We start from the raw sequence: 19,153 nt of genomic DNA, 5'->3' as shown, positions 1-19,153 counted from the left end.
ATCACTACGACATCATCGGGGGGGTTATTTTTTCAAACCACAGAAGACATTGTACAAGTGTTTTCACAGGCTGAGTAGTACTCCTCACAGGTAAATTAAACTTCATGTAAAATCATGGAGTGCTCCTTTAAAGCCCCTGTTTTGACATTCAGTTGGCCAAGTGCGTATGTTATTAATATTCTGCTGACAGTGATGCACTTTGACTTTCGCACCTGTGACAGGCTACTGACAAACAATACTCTTTCCTGTTGCTATTTGGAGAAGCTCAGGACATGTGTGTCCTGTCCTGAGGTTCTCCAAATAACAACAAATGACAAAGTTGGTAAAATAAACTGCAACAAAAGCCAGGAGCACAATGACACTAAACACTTTAAACAGTCAACATAACATTATACTGAAAACACGTGAGAAAAAGCGCATATCAGTTCATCAAAAATCTAAATCAAGCTAACTTAGTTATCCACATATAGGAAACAAGGCTCATATAACTATATTAAGTTCTGATGAGGGGTCAGAATGTTAAATCTGATATGAATATATATCTATTCAATCGTATATTTTTAACTTTACCGCCCTCAAACTAGAGCAGTCATTTTTTCATTATAGCAGTACAGTACAGTAGGTGGTGGTTGTTAATGGTAAATATGGTAATATTATATGTATGGTATTATCATACACACTTTTATCTATTCGAATCGCTCTGCGACGCAACACTTCCACTTGGAAGTACTGCATATAATTTAACTGTAAACTGTGATAGGATCCAGATATTTGGTATGAATAAAAGCCATCAACAAATGCTGCACTGTTGTATGTTTTTAGTTGCTTAGAGCCACAAAGATACTACCTTACCTATTTGTTATTTACTTCCTACAGTGACACTGAATTACATTATAAGCCCACATCCCGTCTAGTGGGAATTTCTCCCTGTTTTCCAATCTATGCAAATTTTGAGATACTTTTCTGGGCGGTATCAGAGTTGGGGACCAGTCAGTAGACAAACTCTCATCTATTGTTTTTTGAACAGCTGATATAATTGCATATAAAGTGTCTTAAATGATGTTGTTGTTTGCAATGTCAGAGTTGTTATCAGTGTGAGAGTCTCAGTTTAAAGTCATTGTTAGTGGTGTTGCATTTGTCAGTAAAATAGGGTATATGGAGATGAAGCTCAGTTATGGTGCTGATAAGGCTAAAACTCTGTTACATAAACCCTGATGGCCCGCCATAATGAGTTTCAGGTTGAGTAACAAATTGGGGCTAATTCCAAGATTTTATGAAAATTATATTTCAGAAAGTTATGTATTCGACTGCTTCAGAGTGTGTTGTGAACATTGCCTCTCATCTCTTCAAGTGGCGTCTGCAGTGAAAATGTGGACAAATAGGTGAAAGTTAAAAAGCCTCTTTCAGCATTGCAGAATTGAGAGGAATCAAAGATGATCATGTCCCTCTAAGAAGTCTGACAGGCGGCCGTCCAAAGGAAGGCTTAAATGTGTTTGTGTGTCAGCGGGGGCCTCCTTTACACACTCTGGTCTGCTTGTCAAACAGCTAAAGGAGATATTCACTGGTCCAGAGTCCTCCCACACACAGCTGCTCCCAAATAATCAGCCTGCGTGTGTGTCAATTCATATGTGCATGCTTGTTTATGATGTGTTTGTATGCGCTTGTGTTTGTACAGTCACTTGTGTATCCTGGCACACGGTCGTACGCGTTACCGGTGTGTTTCTTTGTGTGTGTGTGTGTGTTCAGGCTTGTTTGTCTGATCTCTCTGCACCGTGTGTGTCTCCCTCTTTATCCGACAGCTCCGTGCCTGTCCAGCCGCTCGCTCATCTTATTAAGACTTCTCCTCCCAAAGGAACTGTGTTGGAGATCACAGTCTGTTGCTGAGCCAAGTGGGACTCCGTGAAGCCAAAAGCCAGTGTCAAATATTTGTTTCATCCCAAACTGAGATATCCACCATCTGAAAAAGGAAAAAGGGAGCTACTGTGCTATGCTGATTCTCAGGAGAGAAATTTCTTTTTACACTTTTCCAGCACCATAGGAAGGTCAGAGGTCAAAGTAGCAGAGTAGTATCCCTGGAGCTAACAAGGCCTCAGTGTCTTGTGCAAAGAAATTTCAGTAGGGCAGATGAATGTGAGGACAGTATGACTCATTATGCCCAGCTCATGCCCAAATCATAGATATATTATGAATATGGAAATTTATCAGCAGTTTCTTGATGGTTTCATTAAATTAAATAGGCCCTGTGTTTTCTCCTGTGTTAAAGGAATAGTCCGACATTTCGGGGAATACACTTATGTACTTTCTTGCCGAGAGTTAGATGAGAAGATTGATACCACTCTCATGTCTGTACGCCAAACATTAAGGTACCGCCAGCAACTGGTTAGCTTAGCTTAGCACAAAGACTGGAAACAGGGGGGAACAGCTAGCCTGGCTCTGTCCAAAGGTAACAAAATCCACCTTCCAGCACCTCTATAGCTCAGTAATTAACACGTTATATCTTGTTTGTTTAATCCGTACAAATACTGAAGTGTAAAAACAACAAGTTGTGGTTTTATGGGAGGTTTTGTGCTTGAATATTTCATACCCAGGAGCAGTGACTTCCTGGAGTCTTGTGCTAAGCAAAGCATCTAATGGTTGTCTTGTTCTTTCTAGCATTATATGCTAGGTATATCAAATAATGCATTATGTGATTTTATAAAACAAATTTCTTCTTCCTCGTTCTATAAAGGATCAGACACATCTTGCACTTACTGACTTTTATGAAAATTCCAATAAAATGCGAAAGACTTAACCACATTTGAGAGACACGCAGTCAAAAAAATTATAATTCAATATTGCTGAGTGAGACCATAGATTTTTGGGGGACCTACTGTAACCAACCTCTCTTCAATCAAACCTCTCATCAAGTCCAACATCCAGTTCATGCAGAAGCAGGTTAAATCATAAAAGAAGTGTTATTGCATCACCAAGTCTTGTTGGCCATTTATGTCAGCCATACTTTCGTAGCATCAGGGGTCTTGTTCTTCTCATGGTGGGTGTAGCTTATTTTGGAATTAAACTCTATTAATGCATGTGTAATTTTCGCTGTGAAGTCATGCTGAGTTTGAAATTAATTTCTGCTGTGCCTTCGCTTGTGTCTCCAGATGGCCCGGTGATCTGGCGGATGCTGACCTACCCCCCAACTCGGCGAGCCCTCCTGGTGGGCTGCGGTCTTCAGATGTTCCAGCAGCTTTCAGGAATCAACACGGTCATGTGAGTGAAACCATCCACCATAATTCTACCTCAGTCGACAAATACAGGTCCGAATATTCTCCCGGTGGGGCCATGATGACAGATTTTTCAAAACTGTACAGCGTCTGCAATGGCCAGCGTACATTAGGGCATAATGGACCAAGGACAGTTACATTTTGTAGTTATGAAGTATGCAGCTGTTTAGGATTCATGATTTGATGCCATTCACATAATTACAGTTTTAGTTGATTTCTAATGTGTTTACAGTATTTAGAAAGTACATTTGAACCTGCTGCATGTGGCACATGGAGTAACAAGAGCAATTAGATTTAGCAGTTTTTGCATAAATGTACCACAAATGCATGAATAAATGTTTTCCTGCCTCATCTCCATCAATTCTAATCCATGCTCATCTTAGTATCCCTAGCTGCATTTATGCCTAGGTTTGTTCCACAGAACTGTCTTGGAAAACACAAATGATATACTGTAGGAGGTTTGTCATGTTTAAGTTTAGGTTCAACTATAATGGGGCCAAAGTTTTTCTGACAGTCTGAACACCCAGTAATGGATGTACATATAAAACACTGGCACTGAAACTGCATTATTGTAAGGGATGAATAATTGGCAACTTTAACATAAAAAGTGCTTTGTTCATTTTCAGAGCTTTCCATCTTGAAACTTGAGTACCAGTGTTCACCCTCCTTTCTTTGAGAGCAAAGCTTTCTCCTGTGTTTGTTTTTTTTTCTTGTCTTTATTGCTCTAATTGTTTCAGACCTGCAAATTAGGTCTGCTGATAAGGTACATCAATGATCTGCCATACGCGATGCCCTAGCCAGCTAACACTGCTGGTCAGTCATTTGAGTCATTACTTTTGTCCCTCTGGTGTCTATGGTGAGCACATAGTGAACTACTGAGATTCTGAACATACATCACATTTTTCACTATTAATCTACTGTAACATACTTAAATATATATAAATGTGTTTGCCTAACTGATAACTTAGTGGTCCCTTAATGTGTAAAACATGTACCCGTGCCACTTGAGGCTGTGTGACTTTGTCAGTTATCTTTCCCATGGATCTACCGGGAGAGTCTGTCCTGTTACTACATCATATTGCCGTTGAAAAAGAAAAGTTGCCCTCAGGGTTAATCAAAACAATGATGATACATGACACTGTGTGTCACCAGCCGTCCCTTTCAACACAAGAGAGATTCAGACAGATGTATTTGGTTTAGCTGCACAGTATTAAATCACAAAACATTTCTTTCATCCTTCATAACACTTCATACACTGGGGACCAGTAGCCTCATTGCATTACTGTGCACTTGCCTGTGAAGGGATGGACCACCTTTCCTCTTTTATTCTTTTTGTCTCTCCATCTGAGGAGATTGTGTCATCTGTATCTGTCTCACCTCCCCTTTGAGATGAACTATATTACAGGTTCTGTAAACAATCTGTGGATATGTGCTGTTGCTTAGCAACCGTCGGAGGTGGGAGCAATAGGAAAAGTGCGCCCTAGTACGGCTTTGTTTGTGTGTGTGTGTCTGCATGCATGTGTGGTTTAATGCGCAAAATGTGACACTATGGACTTTGGGGTCTGCGTGTGTGCACCTGTGTTACGTGTGTGATATATGTGTGTGTTAGTCTGTGAGTAAAGGCACGGCCATTTGCATAGGTGTGCTGTATGTTGAGATTTGACTGGACAGAAGAATGAGGAGAGAGGGTGCCAAAGAAATTCAGCTGTGGTTAGCAGAGTTGACGCACTGGATCTGCCACAGATCTCTTTAAATACCCGTTTCTGTCTTTCTCACTGAATGTCTGTCTATTGACTGTCTGCCTCTCTTACTGTATGTTCATCTTCATCTCCTGTTGCTAACAGTCTGAACAGCAGACAGAGGGGACAAACCAAATCTGTCACAGCTCTGTCCCTATCCGCCTTTCTGTCTCTCTGACTTGTGTATCTGCCAGTCTTCAAGTCTTTTTGAAAGGGTCTGCCTGCTAGTTTATCTGTGTCAGCAGTGACCCATCTACATAGGGCATTTAGCCGTTGATCAAGATGGTGTCTAGATTGTGTTATGTTTACACCTGACATTAAAATGTGTCTCCGGTCTACAAATTGAAATCTGATTGCCCTTTAATTTTCAAGAAAATACCCACTGTGTCTTCCTTTAGTGAAAATTCCGTCCTTCAGAAATGACATTAAAGACCTCATCCTGCTGACAATTAATTTTTGACAATTATGTCTCAGTTGGAGTTGTTAGTTTTGCACCATTTCCTGTTTGGAAACATTTTATTTATTTAGCTCAGTCAAGTGTACAAGAGATATATCAGAGTAATAGTTTACTTTTAAAGAGACTGCACACCTACACAGGTGTTTCCAGTTATTTTGGCTAATTAGATCTCCAGTCAGACTGAAGGTGAGCAGAGATTTGCTGGTAATTACATGAGGTCACCACAATCCATGTCCCATACTACTAAAAATAATGATATACATGGAAGTTGTCTTGCGACACAATTAATAGGAAAGTGTGGAAAACAAGTACAGTCTTTACATGCCAACACAGTGCTGATGCCTGTCCATGTACAAGTTTCCGACTTGTATATAGCTGTCAATTCGTAATTAAGACTGGGAAACTCTGATTTGTCTGAAAGTTCCTATATTTAAGGAAGATAAGACTGAATTGCCTGAAAACCAAGCAAACGTGTCAGCCAAAGTCCGTCTTTCAATGTAATTAAACCCAGATTTAGTGGAAAACACTGTGTAGATTGACCATGGAGGTGGGCTTTAACAAGAACCATGGAGTGAGATCCAAACTCCATCCAGGGTGCATTCACTCAAGAGTTGTTTTCAGTTGTATGTAGTTTTTTCTCAAACTGTATGAAAGATATTGTACTCAAGTATTTCTATACCTGAAAGCCAAGACATGAACAGCAGTAAGAACACTGGACAATGAGGTGTAGCTGTGGAGGCAGCAGGTCAGAGCTGATGAAGGGAGTTTTATACTACATGATAATTATAAGCAGGTTTTGAGTATATAATTTATTCACACTGGAAAAAATACTAAATTAAGCATTACTTTTAAAAAAGTCAGTGCACATACTGAAAAACACTTTTTTTTTTTGAGTGTGCAGTTGATGCACGCTGTTGTCCCATAATACAATGCTTAAAGGAAATGAAGAAGCTGCAACTACAAAAGAATTAAAACACAATTAAAATGTGTAGGTGGTGACGAGAGAGCCTGGAGAATATACTGGAAGTATAAAAAGAAAGGTACATTGATTTCTTGTATACTAAATGAAAACACTATAATGACAAACAGTATTTTGTACATACTGTATAAAATTAGTATTTATTATGGTACTGGGACACAGCATCTCGCTGTGTCTAAAATCACTCACTATTTACTGTGGTCCACTATATAGTGTGTTCAACTTTTATTAGACCTTTTTATATACCCTGTATTGTGCACTTAAATTATTCTTCGAGGCAACATCAAAAGGTGTTTACAATCTATGGTCATTAATCAAGAGCGACCTACTATTAAGTATTGTGTAGACAGAAAAAAGGTACATTTAGACGACTGATTTAGGATAAAAGGAATGACCTGAGCATTGTCCAAAACTGTTTTTTGACTGTGGAATCTCACACAGCATATATTTCTTTCCATAGTAAGTAGTGAAGAGTAAGAAAGTGAACATTTTAGACATAGCCAGTGAGAGTGCCTGGTCAACAAATGAGGGATACTTTCTACATGGTGATTTCTATGATCCATGTCTGTACCGTATGTTTTAGTCATGCTGGACAGCTTTTTGGTTTTTTTTTTTCAGCATTGATGTCACTCATCCTGTGTGCTTCTTACCTCTGTATACTTTGCCCACCTGTCTGTTTACCACCTGCCTTTTTGTTCCCACATGGAGCTGCCAGGCTAGCACTATTAGCTGGTGAGATATAAAAGAGGTCTGGGGAGCCAGTAAATCAGCCAACCTTAGAGACCTGCTCCACTCTCCCTGTCCCCAGCTGCTTTCGCTGATTAAACCACCGGGCCGGCACAGAGAAAGAAGGAAAAGGGCAGTGAGAGAAGCTGGCAGACTGGCTAAAAATGCAAACCAAACTAGAAACGCATATATTGTCTGTCATACCGTTCAGAACAGAACAGTCCGCTCTCTCATGTTGGGAACTCGACAGGAGTGGATTGATGGAGTTCACAGAATCATTTTTTTCTCTACATCAAATATGTTCACACAAAGGGTACATACGAGTTCATCTTAGCACTTTATCCCACTTGGAGTCCTCCCTTCAGTGAGCCTTAAAGTAAAGGCTCCAACAAAAAAAAAGTAGTTTACAAGGAGGGAAATAAGGGCGAAGGATCAGCTTGAGACTTCCAAATTCCAGTTTCGGTTAATGGTATATATGGTGTCATGGTTAAGGCTGTTGACTTTAGTGCAGAAGTTGTGAGTTTTTGATTGTTTTAGTTAGTTTTATATTCAGATGAGTGTTGCTGTAATACTGTATCTACTTTATTGTTATTATAGCATAATATCAAATTTAATAAATGTATAGCCTAATTGACTGAAAATGTATTTTTTTGCAACAAAATCATCAAAGGAATTTGGCCCGGGTCAAAAGTTCAGGGCATTTTTTATTCTCGATCCTTCCCTGCTCGTAGGTCACATGTTTTTAATTGGGTGGCTCAGGTGCACAGACAGAGAGAGGGGCCACAGAGAGGCTGGCGGACTGTCAGAAAGAGAAAATTGTGACAGAGAGGCTGTAAAGTGCGATGGAGCCAGGCCACTTTCATGGAAGTGGTGTGAATCCAGTGGTCGCTCATCATACAGAATCCTACTGAGATCCCTTCTCTCCTTTCTTTACTCATACTCAACATGACTAACATACAGCTCATGAGAACCACAGTGTTCTGCCAAATAAAAAATCATCAGTTGAAGCTGATCAAGTAACTCTTTCCAACATAATTAACAGCAAACTAATTCAAAGATGCTGGTTGGATGATCAGTGCTTGTTCAGCCACATACTTGCTTGCAAATTACACTTGGTGCAGGTCCACATCACATACTTGCATGCAAATGAGTTTCCTCAGCGGTGGCATGCATTAATCACATGCATTTATGCAGACAAGTTCAGATGAACTTCATCCAAACTCTTGGTTCAGCAATGATATTCCAGTAAAACACACAACCAACATTCAACATTCATTTGGGATTGGGTGGTTATTATTTTACCCAAACTATTATTATTTTTATTAATTACAAATAATTAGCAGACATGTGGGTAAAATAACTCACTTTATGTTAGTGACATACAGTATATACTTTAGGTCATTTGGGCATCATCACTTTTGGTAGTATATTTAAGGAACTATGAACATGCAGCCACATACAAACCCAATTTCATGACCTCCAGTCAATATTATGCACAACCAATTCCTGCAGCCAATCAAAACTGAGTCTTTATCTCAAGAAAATTGTTATTGTGAGTTCCCAGCTTACGGACCAGTAGAATAGAAATGAGAATACCCAATCAATTTAAAAAAAAAAAATTAAATTAAGGTTACACTACATTAGAGAAGATGATGATGACTGTGTGTTGATGTCAGTTTTTTTTTTTACCACCAAGATAACCATCAAAGACTAGTTTAGACCATCAAATGCCCATGACCCATGGTTTCAGCTGGATTTTGCAGGGTTAACAGGGTCACTACCAAGAAAGGAACGAATATGCTAATTTAGCCTTCCATGCATTAAACTAAATATTTGCTATTTAGAAAAAAACAAGACTAAGAGTTTACAGCCATGCGAGCGGTTCTGTGAGGCTGTACTTTGTCAATAATACATCTCTCAGGAACCAAAGAAGTGTCAGGTGGTGTGTCTGTTTTGCTTGTCTTTCTGCCCGCATGAGTTTGTGTCCCTGAATGCCTCCCTGCCTGATGGGTATATAGATTATAGATGAATAGATGGATACATTCTGTGATGGCACTGCTGGCTTTTCTTTGTCAACTCTTTTTCTTCTTCTAAATGCGGGAAAATGTGGTACAGCAGTGGGTCAAATTAGATATCATCCCTCCCCATTAGTCACTGGATCATTTTGATTCAATTAGCCACATAATCTAGCATGTAAAGGTTCCTGTGGGCTGGTGGGGACTGCTGTGTGTGTGTGTGTTTGTATCTTGTCAGGGCGGGTCAGCGGACTGTGTTGACAAAGCAGTGGGGGAAAGAGGGGAAAGAAGACAGAGAGAGATTAATTGAGCACGAGAGGGGAGGAAAAAGAGACAGATAAGGTAGGAAGGAAGAAGAGGGAGAGATGACATTGATGGTGATGAGGTGGAGGAAGGTGTGGAGGGCAATCAAGGCAGATGACAGGCAGAGGGAGGGGGAAATAGATTTATAAAGGAAGACAAAAGGGGACAAGAAATATTGAGTACAGGAGTTGTGCAAGAAAAAAACACTTCTTTCATTCGTTTTTTTTTGCTGTTCCTTTGGTAAATATGGAGCAATATATATACAGAATGAATATATAGACAATACATGTATATATTATGCATACACTTACACTGCAAACATTCCCCAAGCATCATTTTTGAGAAATGTATTGTTGTCATATTAGAGTAAAAACTACAAGGCTTTTTATTAGCTGCAATCAGCTTCTGGTCTGTTAGAATAAGAACTGGATACGGCGCCACTGCTCAGCCTTGCAGCCAATTTTTTCCAGTGGCCACTCGCGGTATTGCAACAGGAAAAAAAACACTACGGCCCGAAAAGCATTTTCCCATAGGCCACCAAGAGACATCTGTAAAGCTGTTGACAGGACACTTCAAACTTATTTATTACTTATGATCCATGGAGGTTTTATATTTGTAACTTTACAAATATAGACTTTACAAATATTGACTTCACAGTGTAAAGTCTATGGGCCAAGCGGGAACTCGCGGGCGAGGCCAGCGGGAGAAACACTACTACGCATATTCAGTGTGTCGCACACCCCAGAAGTAAACCCGAAAGCTTTTTTGGCGTATGCGCCAGGACACCAATTCTCATTGGAATGAATAGGGGCCATGTTGGGGTCCGGTATCCAGTTCTAATAATACATCCATGGTGTGAGAATAATATCTGGATTGTTGACACATTAGCCACGTTTCCCTCGCCGTGCTCTACAGGAAGTGGTCAGAGTGTACTGGTCAAGATGGAGCAGTTATTGATCAAAAAATAACTAGATTAACTATTGTTAAGCCTCATGCCCTGTGTGTGTATGTGTGTACAAAAGTTTCAACATGGTATTAATATAATAGGCAAGCAATCTTCATTTAAATTATTCATTCTCATAGTAGTTAGCTTTATACCAAGCTAACATTGTTAGCTAACGATATATCAAGATACTGACTGGCATCTTGTTTTCCCAGGTAGCTAATCATTTTCATTGCCTGTGCTTAGTTTACTCAGACTTCTGCATTGTCCTGGGCACGTTTTTCAACTTGTCAATCTGTTAGAAGTAGCTTTTCTACAAGCTCGTCGTAAGCTAACGCCTAGAAGGTAGTTGGCTAACATTGTACACTACCCTGGAACAGGTGTAATGCCTGGGACCACAGACTGTCTCTGCCTGGGACATGTGATATATTATTAATTCAATTCTATTATTTTATAAAGGACCAATAAGAAAAAGAAAATAATCCACAGATGCCTTCAGAAAACAAACATTGTGGTGTTATATAGTATGCATCTATTATATGATATGATGACTGTGTGTTGATGTCAGTGGGCAGTTAGATGTTTTGTCGTTGACACAGGCCAGTTGGCCCTCACAGATGGTCCCACAGACAAATGTCATGTTGGAAATGTCACTAGATGCCAGTTTTTACATGGTCACTCTGCTGGCAAGCCCGCTAGGAGCTGGCAGAGCCCACTCTGTTGTGTGTGTGTGTGTTTAGTGCACATGTTGAGAGAAATTCCTAAATCTACAGAGTTGTTTTTTAAATGTTCCTGTGTGTGTTTGTATGTTTTCAAGCATTTAATAAGCAGCTTAATCATGCCAACCTCCTTCACTGTCTCCAGTGGAGTCGCAGCAAGATCCTCTCTAATGAGAAATATTCTAATTTTCCCTCTAATCAAATGCACACAGAAACACACAAACATCTCATTTGCTTTATGCACAGCAAGATGTCATTTGTGAAGCATGCTTATTCTGTAGATGGAGTGGCATTTTCAATGTGTATAATACAGATGTTTAAATTAAAGTAAATATTACATAAAGTCTTGTATAATACAGAAATAATTGATTGCAAAATATAGAACAGACTGAAAGACTGATTTTTATCATTATATGAGTTTGTTTATTTTCACCCACACTTCTTCTCAGGATTTCTTAGCCTCTTTGTTCTTGCATGTTTTAGGGAAGGGCAACTCACACCCTTATCATTTGTATGAGTACATGGAATTTACTATACTCACATAATTGCCAGAATTGCACTTCCCAACTTCAGCCTGAGCAGAGGTGCAATCAGTGAGGATATTGAAAACACCTGTGTCCGTGTGCAGGGCCTTTAATTCGTTTAAACAGTAGAGATGTTAAAATACAGTGCAGGTAAGTTATGGTTATCAAATTTACGAGAAGTGGAATTATATTTATTCTAATACGCCAAAATCTCTAACGTGACAGGACAGGTTTGAAATACCCAAAAGAACTAAAACTGTACTTAAGTAGTTCACTTATGCTTTGGACCAGAGAAAACCAACAAACTGTCTCTTCTGATCACCACCATGCAACTGCTGCTGGTGGTTATGCTTGTATTATCTTTAGTCAAAGAACTTCAGGTAATATGCAATTATCAATAAACCATAACTTTGTTTGAAGGTATCAAAACCAAAAACATAGTGTATGCTTATGCACATCTGCACAGGTGTTTTCAATTGTTCTGGCTGATAAGACCTCTGCTCAGGTTGAAGTTAGGTAGAGCTATGCTGGCCTGACCTGAGGTCACTAAATGTACTTACAGTATAAGAATGATAATGGCCCGGTCACACCAGAAAGTGGCACAATGAAATTCATTTGCATGTCTTCGACAAGTATTTGGTTCTAGAAGTTTTGGTGACATAGTTACGACTCACAGGGCTAGGCTAGTAAACGACTGTAGCTGGCAAGCTAACAGTTTACACGCTAGCTCTAGTAAGTCACAAGAGCTACCTGCGTTTCGTTGTTTTCTTTGTGTTGTACCATTTACTCCCCACTGATATTTTTTTCTCAGGATTAATTTAATTCAGTAAAGAGTAATTGAGGAGGGAAAAAGCTATCAGAGCAGCTTGCTAATTGTCAGTTAGCTCAACTCCTTAGCTCGGTTGTTAATAGGATAATAAGTTCAAATAGTTTATTATAAAGACATATTTGTCATGACTACTGTCTCATAACTGTCTGCAACCCATTCCACTTTTGTGGAGCAGTGTATACTTCAACAGAGTTAAATAAAAATGGATGGAGCAACACAGCTAAGCTACGAAAGCATCCTCCATTTCGGACTGTCCGGCTGTCCATTTCCCCAAAGGTCTAGTTTTGGTTAGTTGGCGTTGCTGGTGCATAATTGTTGCCTTGTGTTTGTTGGTGATATACGTGTGTTAATTTTGCCACTTCTTGGGAGTCAGCAAGGCAGAGCAAAATGTGTTTTCATTCTGTATGATGATGATAGACATCTGCAGATGTTACACTGTGTGCTTTGTGTGTGTGTGTGTGTGTGTGTGTAGTTCTGAATCAGAACATCCAATCTGCAGTGTACCTATTCAGGCTAAGCGTTTTTGTTCCAGAGCATAAATGTGACGCAGCTCTGTGTTCGTATGCATTCATTGGAAAAATAGGCCAGTTCCCATGAGAATCCCCATCTCTCTCCATCTCTCTTTCTGTCTCTCCAGCCACATCTTTTCCTGTTCCTCCTTTTCTATTTTCTCCAGCCATTCATTTTTCTTCTCGCCTTTTCTCACTTACTTCCTGCTTTCTCTCTCTCTCTCTCTCACTTAGTCTCTTACTCAGTGAGTCGATCACTCACTCACACACACATAAGCGCTCGCTCATTTATTTGCACCCACTCACTGACTACTTGCCCACTCACACACACACTTACACTTGTTTGCTCGCTTAATCTGCCTCTCTCACTGTTGCCTTACAGTGGATCCTTCTCTCTCACTTAATCCATACTATTAAATTACATAATTAGATCAGTGCTCTGTCAATAAGTAGCACTCTCTTAGAGCGTTGTCTGTCATATAGACGAGGCAAACCTTCCCTGTAGTACTCTTTTACACACATATACAAGTTTGTCATCACTCATTCTTAACCGCTCCAGCAGCATCATGACCTTATCTGTCAATCATCGAGATAAACTGTTGGTGGCGCTAATTCTCCATTACAGACGAAGAGGACACAACGAGATGACGTAATTAAAAGAGCGCCAGTCAAACCTCAAACGGACAAAAACCATGCGGAAAACAGGATGGAAATATGTCATATAAATAATTCACATGATTCATGTGCGTCGTGATTTATTCGCTAAAGTCTGTTTCCACTGCACATTGCTTTTATCGATACACCAACTTTTACACTTTTGCCAAGGTGTAAAAACGTTTTGGCAGTTTTGACTTATGTTTTCTGGCGTTTTAATGAGCAAATTGAAAATGATCAGAAAAACAGCTGGATGGAAATGCTAGTAGATCATGAAATTTCTACAGACTGGTAGTGTGTCATGGGCAGAAGTGAATGGGCAGTGAGTAAAAGTGATCTGTGTATCAATTTTCATACAGTTTTATATAACAATACTGCAGAATGAGAAGCAACGCCAGTAGCGCTTCCCTCTTTGTTTCCATTTTACCATGAACGAAAACAAGCCACAACCAATGGTAGAAGTATTCACTATGTCACCAAGCATCACCTATTTCACAAGGACAAACAAATCAATTTCTCTGAGTGGTGTGACCAGGCACTAAGACTTTTTGTGTATGTATTATGTATGTATAACAATCTCACTACTACTTTCACCATTGCTACTTAGAGAGGATGGTCATTGTTCGCACAGCCGCAAGAGAATGTAAAGTATATGTGATTTGTAGCTAATGGGCTAAAAAGTTCAAAGCCAAAAGTGTGGTCTTTTAAGACCACATGTTGTGCACTTCCAGGAGTCACTCAGCAGCCTCCAAGACCATCCAGTAATGTGACAGTAAATGTCAACCATGAGTCAGTGGCGTCCTCTCGCCACCACCCATATGAAATGGGCTAAGAAAAGTGGGGCGTGATCGAATGCAAGAGGGAGATCGAGTGGAGCGAAACCATGTCTATTATCTCTCTATTTAAATCACCTAAATGAGAAACAGTAATCAGGCCTCTATTAATTTTATAAGTGTTTTACTCAACTGCTGTATCTCCAGTGCAGACCACTGTATTTCTGTTTTCAGTGGAAATGTAAAGTAGACACTGACAGAAAGAAATTGACAGACTTACCAACCACCTCTAAAAAACATGCCAATATTTGGCTGGAGTCTGGTTTCAGGGATTTGATTTATTCCACTTTTGCTGGTGGTAGGTGTAAATGACTACCTGACAAGATGGTGACATGCAATACAAGAACTAAAATGGATACATAAAGGTACCTGTGAAACTCGTTAGTGCAAGTGCATATTTTGTCTTCCACTTGTCACTCTCTTCTCCCATTTACTCCCTAAAGCTCTCACTATCTCAGATCCTCCTTTTGCTCTTCTCTTCTTCCTGTGTCTCTCTCTTTTCCCTCTTTCCCGCTGCATCTGTCTTTCTCCTTGGCTGATGTGTGTGTTGTCACTCTCCTTTAATGTGGTGAATGAGAGGTTTGGAATCGAAGCGTGACAGGAGCGTGGATCCATGTTTCCATTTTTAGACCGGGGTCAGGGCCAGATCACACCTTCTCATGTTTGCTTCGCACCAACACTCTGCAGGGTCCCTTATGTAAAAGACAGTGGGTGTGTTTGTGTATGTGGGTGTGTCTGTGTGTGTTTGCGGGACAGAGAAAGGTGACATCTCTGTTGCTTTGTGTGTGTGTGTGTGTGTGTGTGTGTGTGTGTGTGTGTGTGTGCAAGAAAAAGAGTGTGAAACTCCCTTCAACCTCTCTAATGTATGCTTTTTATTTTTAAGATGATCACTGTGGAGGTCTTACTAATCAAACTAAAATTACTTCAGCACAATCTGATCATCATGGATTATTACTTCAGTTGTGACCTTTGAACATGTTATTATTGGCTATGTGTAATGATGGCGAACTGGGATGGAAAGCTTATTCTTCTCATTGTAAATGGCTCCTGATAATAGTAATCCTATTCGGGGCTATTCCACATATAGTATGACATGAAAAATGTGGAAGGCGGTGCCTGATAACCTATGTGGAGTTGTATCTGAGGGAGATATATGCTTCGTGTAGGGACAAAGTGACATTCGCTCCTCCATGTGAAATTGGTGGGGCTGGCAGCTTGGTGACATACTGTAATGACTACTCGCAAGGGCTAGTTGGTGGCTGGGGAGCTAACCATTAAGTCTCTAGTCAGTCTATTTTCTCTCCATTGTTCTGTTTTCCCCTCCTCGCATTTTGTTCACCGTTGCACACCAATTTTGTTCAATAACAAGTTATCGAAGAGAGAAAATTAAGTTTTCCAAGCTACCGAGCTTGCTAACGGTCAGTTAGCAAACTTATTAGCTTAGCTCTGTTGCTAAAAGGACACTACATTCATTCTGTTTATTCAAAATAAGTATTTGTACCATCGACTCCTGTCTCATAACTGTCCCCAAACCATAGCTCTGTTGTGGAACAGTTTTTTACACCAACAGAGGAGATTATATAAAAGTGGATGGTGCAACACAGCTAACAAGCTATGACAGCTTCCTCTATTTTGGACTCTCTGGCTCAGTGGTCAGTACTGTCAAGACGGCTTGCTGTTCATCAAAGGCGCGAATTCATGAATTCACCAAAGTTGAACTCTTCGAGGAACATTTGCGTAGATAAATTTTGCCTCCCCGAGCGGATCGTCTGATCGCAGCGGTTCCATTAGAATTTTTTTAATTTGCCCCAAAATTTCGCCGTTTCAAACCCTAGTGTGACCAGGCCTATAGTCAACAGTTTCATTCTTTTCTGTGCCTTTGATTTTCCATTTTCATCTTCTCAGTGCAGTTTATGAAATCACTGCAGGACAGCAGCAGTTCACTGCAGCTCCCAGAGATCCAGGTAATTGGACCAAATCCAGTCCTGACTCAACTCTGACCCCCCTCAGACACCCTCTTATTAAAGCCAGTTCCCATCGTGAACAGAATTGTTACTGTTTAATGAAAGATCTTACCTTTTTCTCCCACTCACAGTTGTTATGGATGAAGTTTTTTTTTTTTAGGTGTATTGTCAAAGACTGCTCTGCGTCTTAGGAGTTATATATTTTAGGACATTTTATCAGACATCTGGCACTACCTCGGAGGTCTGTTTCATTCAGGTCCTGCTTGACTGCCTTGGAGTGTTTTTTGTCACTTTGCGATGTGTGTTAATAGCTGACAAGTGGTGGGTGTTTCAGACTGAGAGATGTCACTTTCTATTCTGGGTGACAGCTTAAACCTGTCCTATTCAGGCTTGCAGCACTGCAACAAAAAGTTAAAGATCACAAATATTATCAATATCATGGAGAAAAAATAACAAAAAACTAAAATGAGACAAGAAGTTTCACTCATTGCCAGTTTATGTCATTTTTTAGCAGGAAAATACAAACTAAATTGACTCCCAGAATAAACTTTCTGTACCACAATGTTCTGTGTGAATTCATTATAATGATGCATTCTCATCTAGGGAAAGATTTCCATAAGACTACTGAGCAGCATCGCTTCTTCATGCATTGATCTCTTGTACCAAAATTTCAGTTTGTCTCCAACTACTTTTCCCTTGACGCTGTGAGATGACTTTTGACGCTCAAAAGCAAAGCTGAAGCTCTTTGCAGATCTGCGGGGAGACACAAGGAATTAGCAGCACATGGGAGAAGGTTGCCTTCAGGGCTTTCTGCCTTTCTTTTTTCCTAAACCTAAAACCTTTCCTAAGACCTTCTTTTCTCGCAATTCAGTCACCTGTTACTAGAATGACAACATAACACTTTTCACAGGAGGATTCTGAGTATATGAGGGTGCAGAGGATGGATAATGACAGTTATCAGAAATTAGACAGGCTCATGTTCACCCCTGGAGCGTCTCTTGGAGGCTTTTTAAGTATGTGATTCCATTTCTGAGATGCTTTTAACACAAGATACAGTCCTTGGCACAGTGGTCATAAAAATGATCACTTTGCTTCTGCAGGCTGTTATTCACAGTAGTTTTTAAGTCAGAACATAGTGTGTGTGTGTGTGTGTGTGTGTGTGTGTGTGTGTGTGTGTGTGTGTGCTGCAATCAGTAAAATGCAGAGCTGGAGATGGAACACAGCAGGTTGCACTGCTGAGAACAGAAATAGTGCTTTTACTCCTGCTGCTGCTCCAAAACCAACTCATTTCTTTTCTGTGTGTGTTTTTGAGTGTGGTCATGTGCATGTATTTGTATCTGTGTGTGTCTGTTCAGCACACACATTTGCTAGTTTATATCTAAGTTTGCAGATGACTAATAAGGCCGTCTGTAACTTTAATCACCTGCCAAAACTTGTGCAAGTGTAGGTCAAGCTCTTAAAACCAGAATTTCACGCCATCTCATTTCTTTTCGTGTTCTCGTTCTGTTTGACTGGATAGCATGGCAGAAAAGTAAAGAGTTATTATGCAAATCCTTCAATTGAATGTCTTTGTTTTGGGAAAGAGAGGGGGCAAGGGAGAGATAACAATTCTTTTGAAGAGATGAAAAGCAAAATGCAAATTCAGAGTTGCCTGTAGAGACACGGAGAGGCAGACAAGCTGGAGACTTTTTATTTTGGCTTTTTCTTTAATGAGTATTACCTTCTTTGTATTTGTGTTGCATTCTCTAAGCGTTTTTTAATCTGCTGTAGGTTTATATACAGCTTGTGTGCATGTGTACATGTCTCTGTGGGTGAGAATATGTGTGTTTTTTCCCTCATTCAAGCACATCATTTCCATAATGACACATTAAATAGAGTCCTTGCAGGTTTGTGTTGCCATCATATGTGTACTTGTCCATGTTTTTCATGTTCATCGTAGTTACATGAAATCATAATTGAAGTGGGAAATGGACCCCACGCAGGTGTCTGTATTGTTCACCGCAGCCTGTTTCGAGCCTTGTTGAGGATGATTGGAGATAATCTGCCTACGTGGAGCAACATGGTGCCAGAGTTGCAAGTATAATTATACTGTATGAGAACAGACAGAGAGAGGGGGGGAAGAGAGAGGGAGGAAGAGCCACTGCAAGTGACTGCTGAGAGACTATTTATAACCGATCCTAACTGTCTCTAGATGAGTGGCTGGCACTCAAGTAGAGAGGCTGTGATTGGTGGATGAGTGGTTGGCTCTCAAGAAGAGAGGTTGTGGTTGGTTTGTTAACTTGTCTTGACCAATGATCTCATATATACATTTTTCAAAACATTGCTTTTAAACGTGTATTATTACTGCAAACATATTCACGTTGTTAGGATAATTGCTGTTTATTACAACATCAGTTATGATAAAATTATACCACTACTTGCCGTAGTTGTGTGCGTACATGGTTTTCCTGTGCAATGAAGGATTATTACTGACTTTTTTGGGTTGGACACACTTTCACTTTTACCTCCAAATAAAGTGGTTTAAAGCAATAGTTCCAACGTTTTGGGAAATACACTTATTGGCTTTTTTGCAGCGAGTTAGATGAGAAGATCGATACCACTCGTATGTCTGTACGCTAAATGTGAAGCTACAGCCAGTGAGCTTAGCTTAGCATAAAGACTGGAAACAGGATGAAAAACAAAAAATAATACAC

General features: G+C 40.0%; 1 protein-coding gene across 4 annotated transcripts in view; it reads left to right on the top strand.

The window, feature by feature from the left end:
• LOC122871570 (proton myo-inositol cotransporter-like) overlaps positions 1-19,153 on the top strand; it is a 71,526-nt gene that overhangs the window by 42,653 nt on the left and 9,720 nt on the right. For all 4 annotated transcript variants that reach the window (XM_044186849.1, XM_044186852.1, XM_044186851.1 and 1 more), the window contains one exon: positions 3,144-3,252. In XM_044186849.1, coding sequence (XP_044042784.1) covers positions 3,144-3,252 — 109 coding nt within the window. The remainder of the gene's footprint in view (positions 1-3,143; positions 3,253-19,153) is intronic.

The sequence above is a fragment of the Siniperca chuatsi genome, linkage group LG23 (genome assembly GCF_020085105.1).
Source record: "Siniperca chuatsi isolate FFG_IHB_CAS linkage group LG23, ASM2008510v1, whole genome shotgun sequence".
In the NCBI taxonomy this organism is placed as follows: Eukaryota; Metazoa; Chordata; class Actinopteri; order Centrarchiformes; family Sinipercidae; genus Siniperca; species Siniperca chuatsi.
Note: the sequence above shows the minus strand (reverse complement) of the source record. Positions and strands in the feature narration are given on the sequence as shown.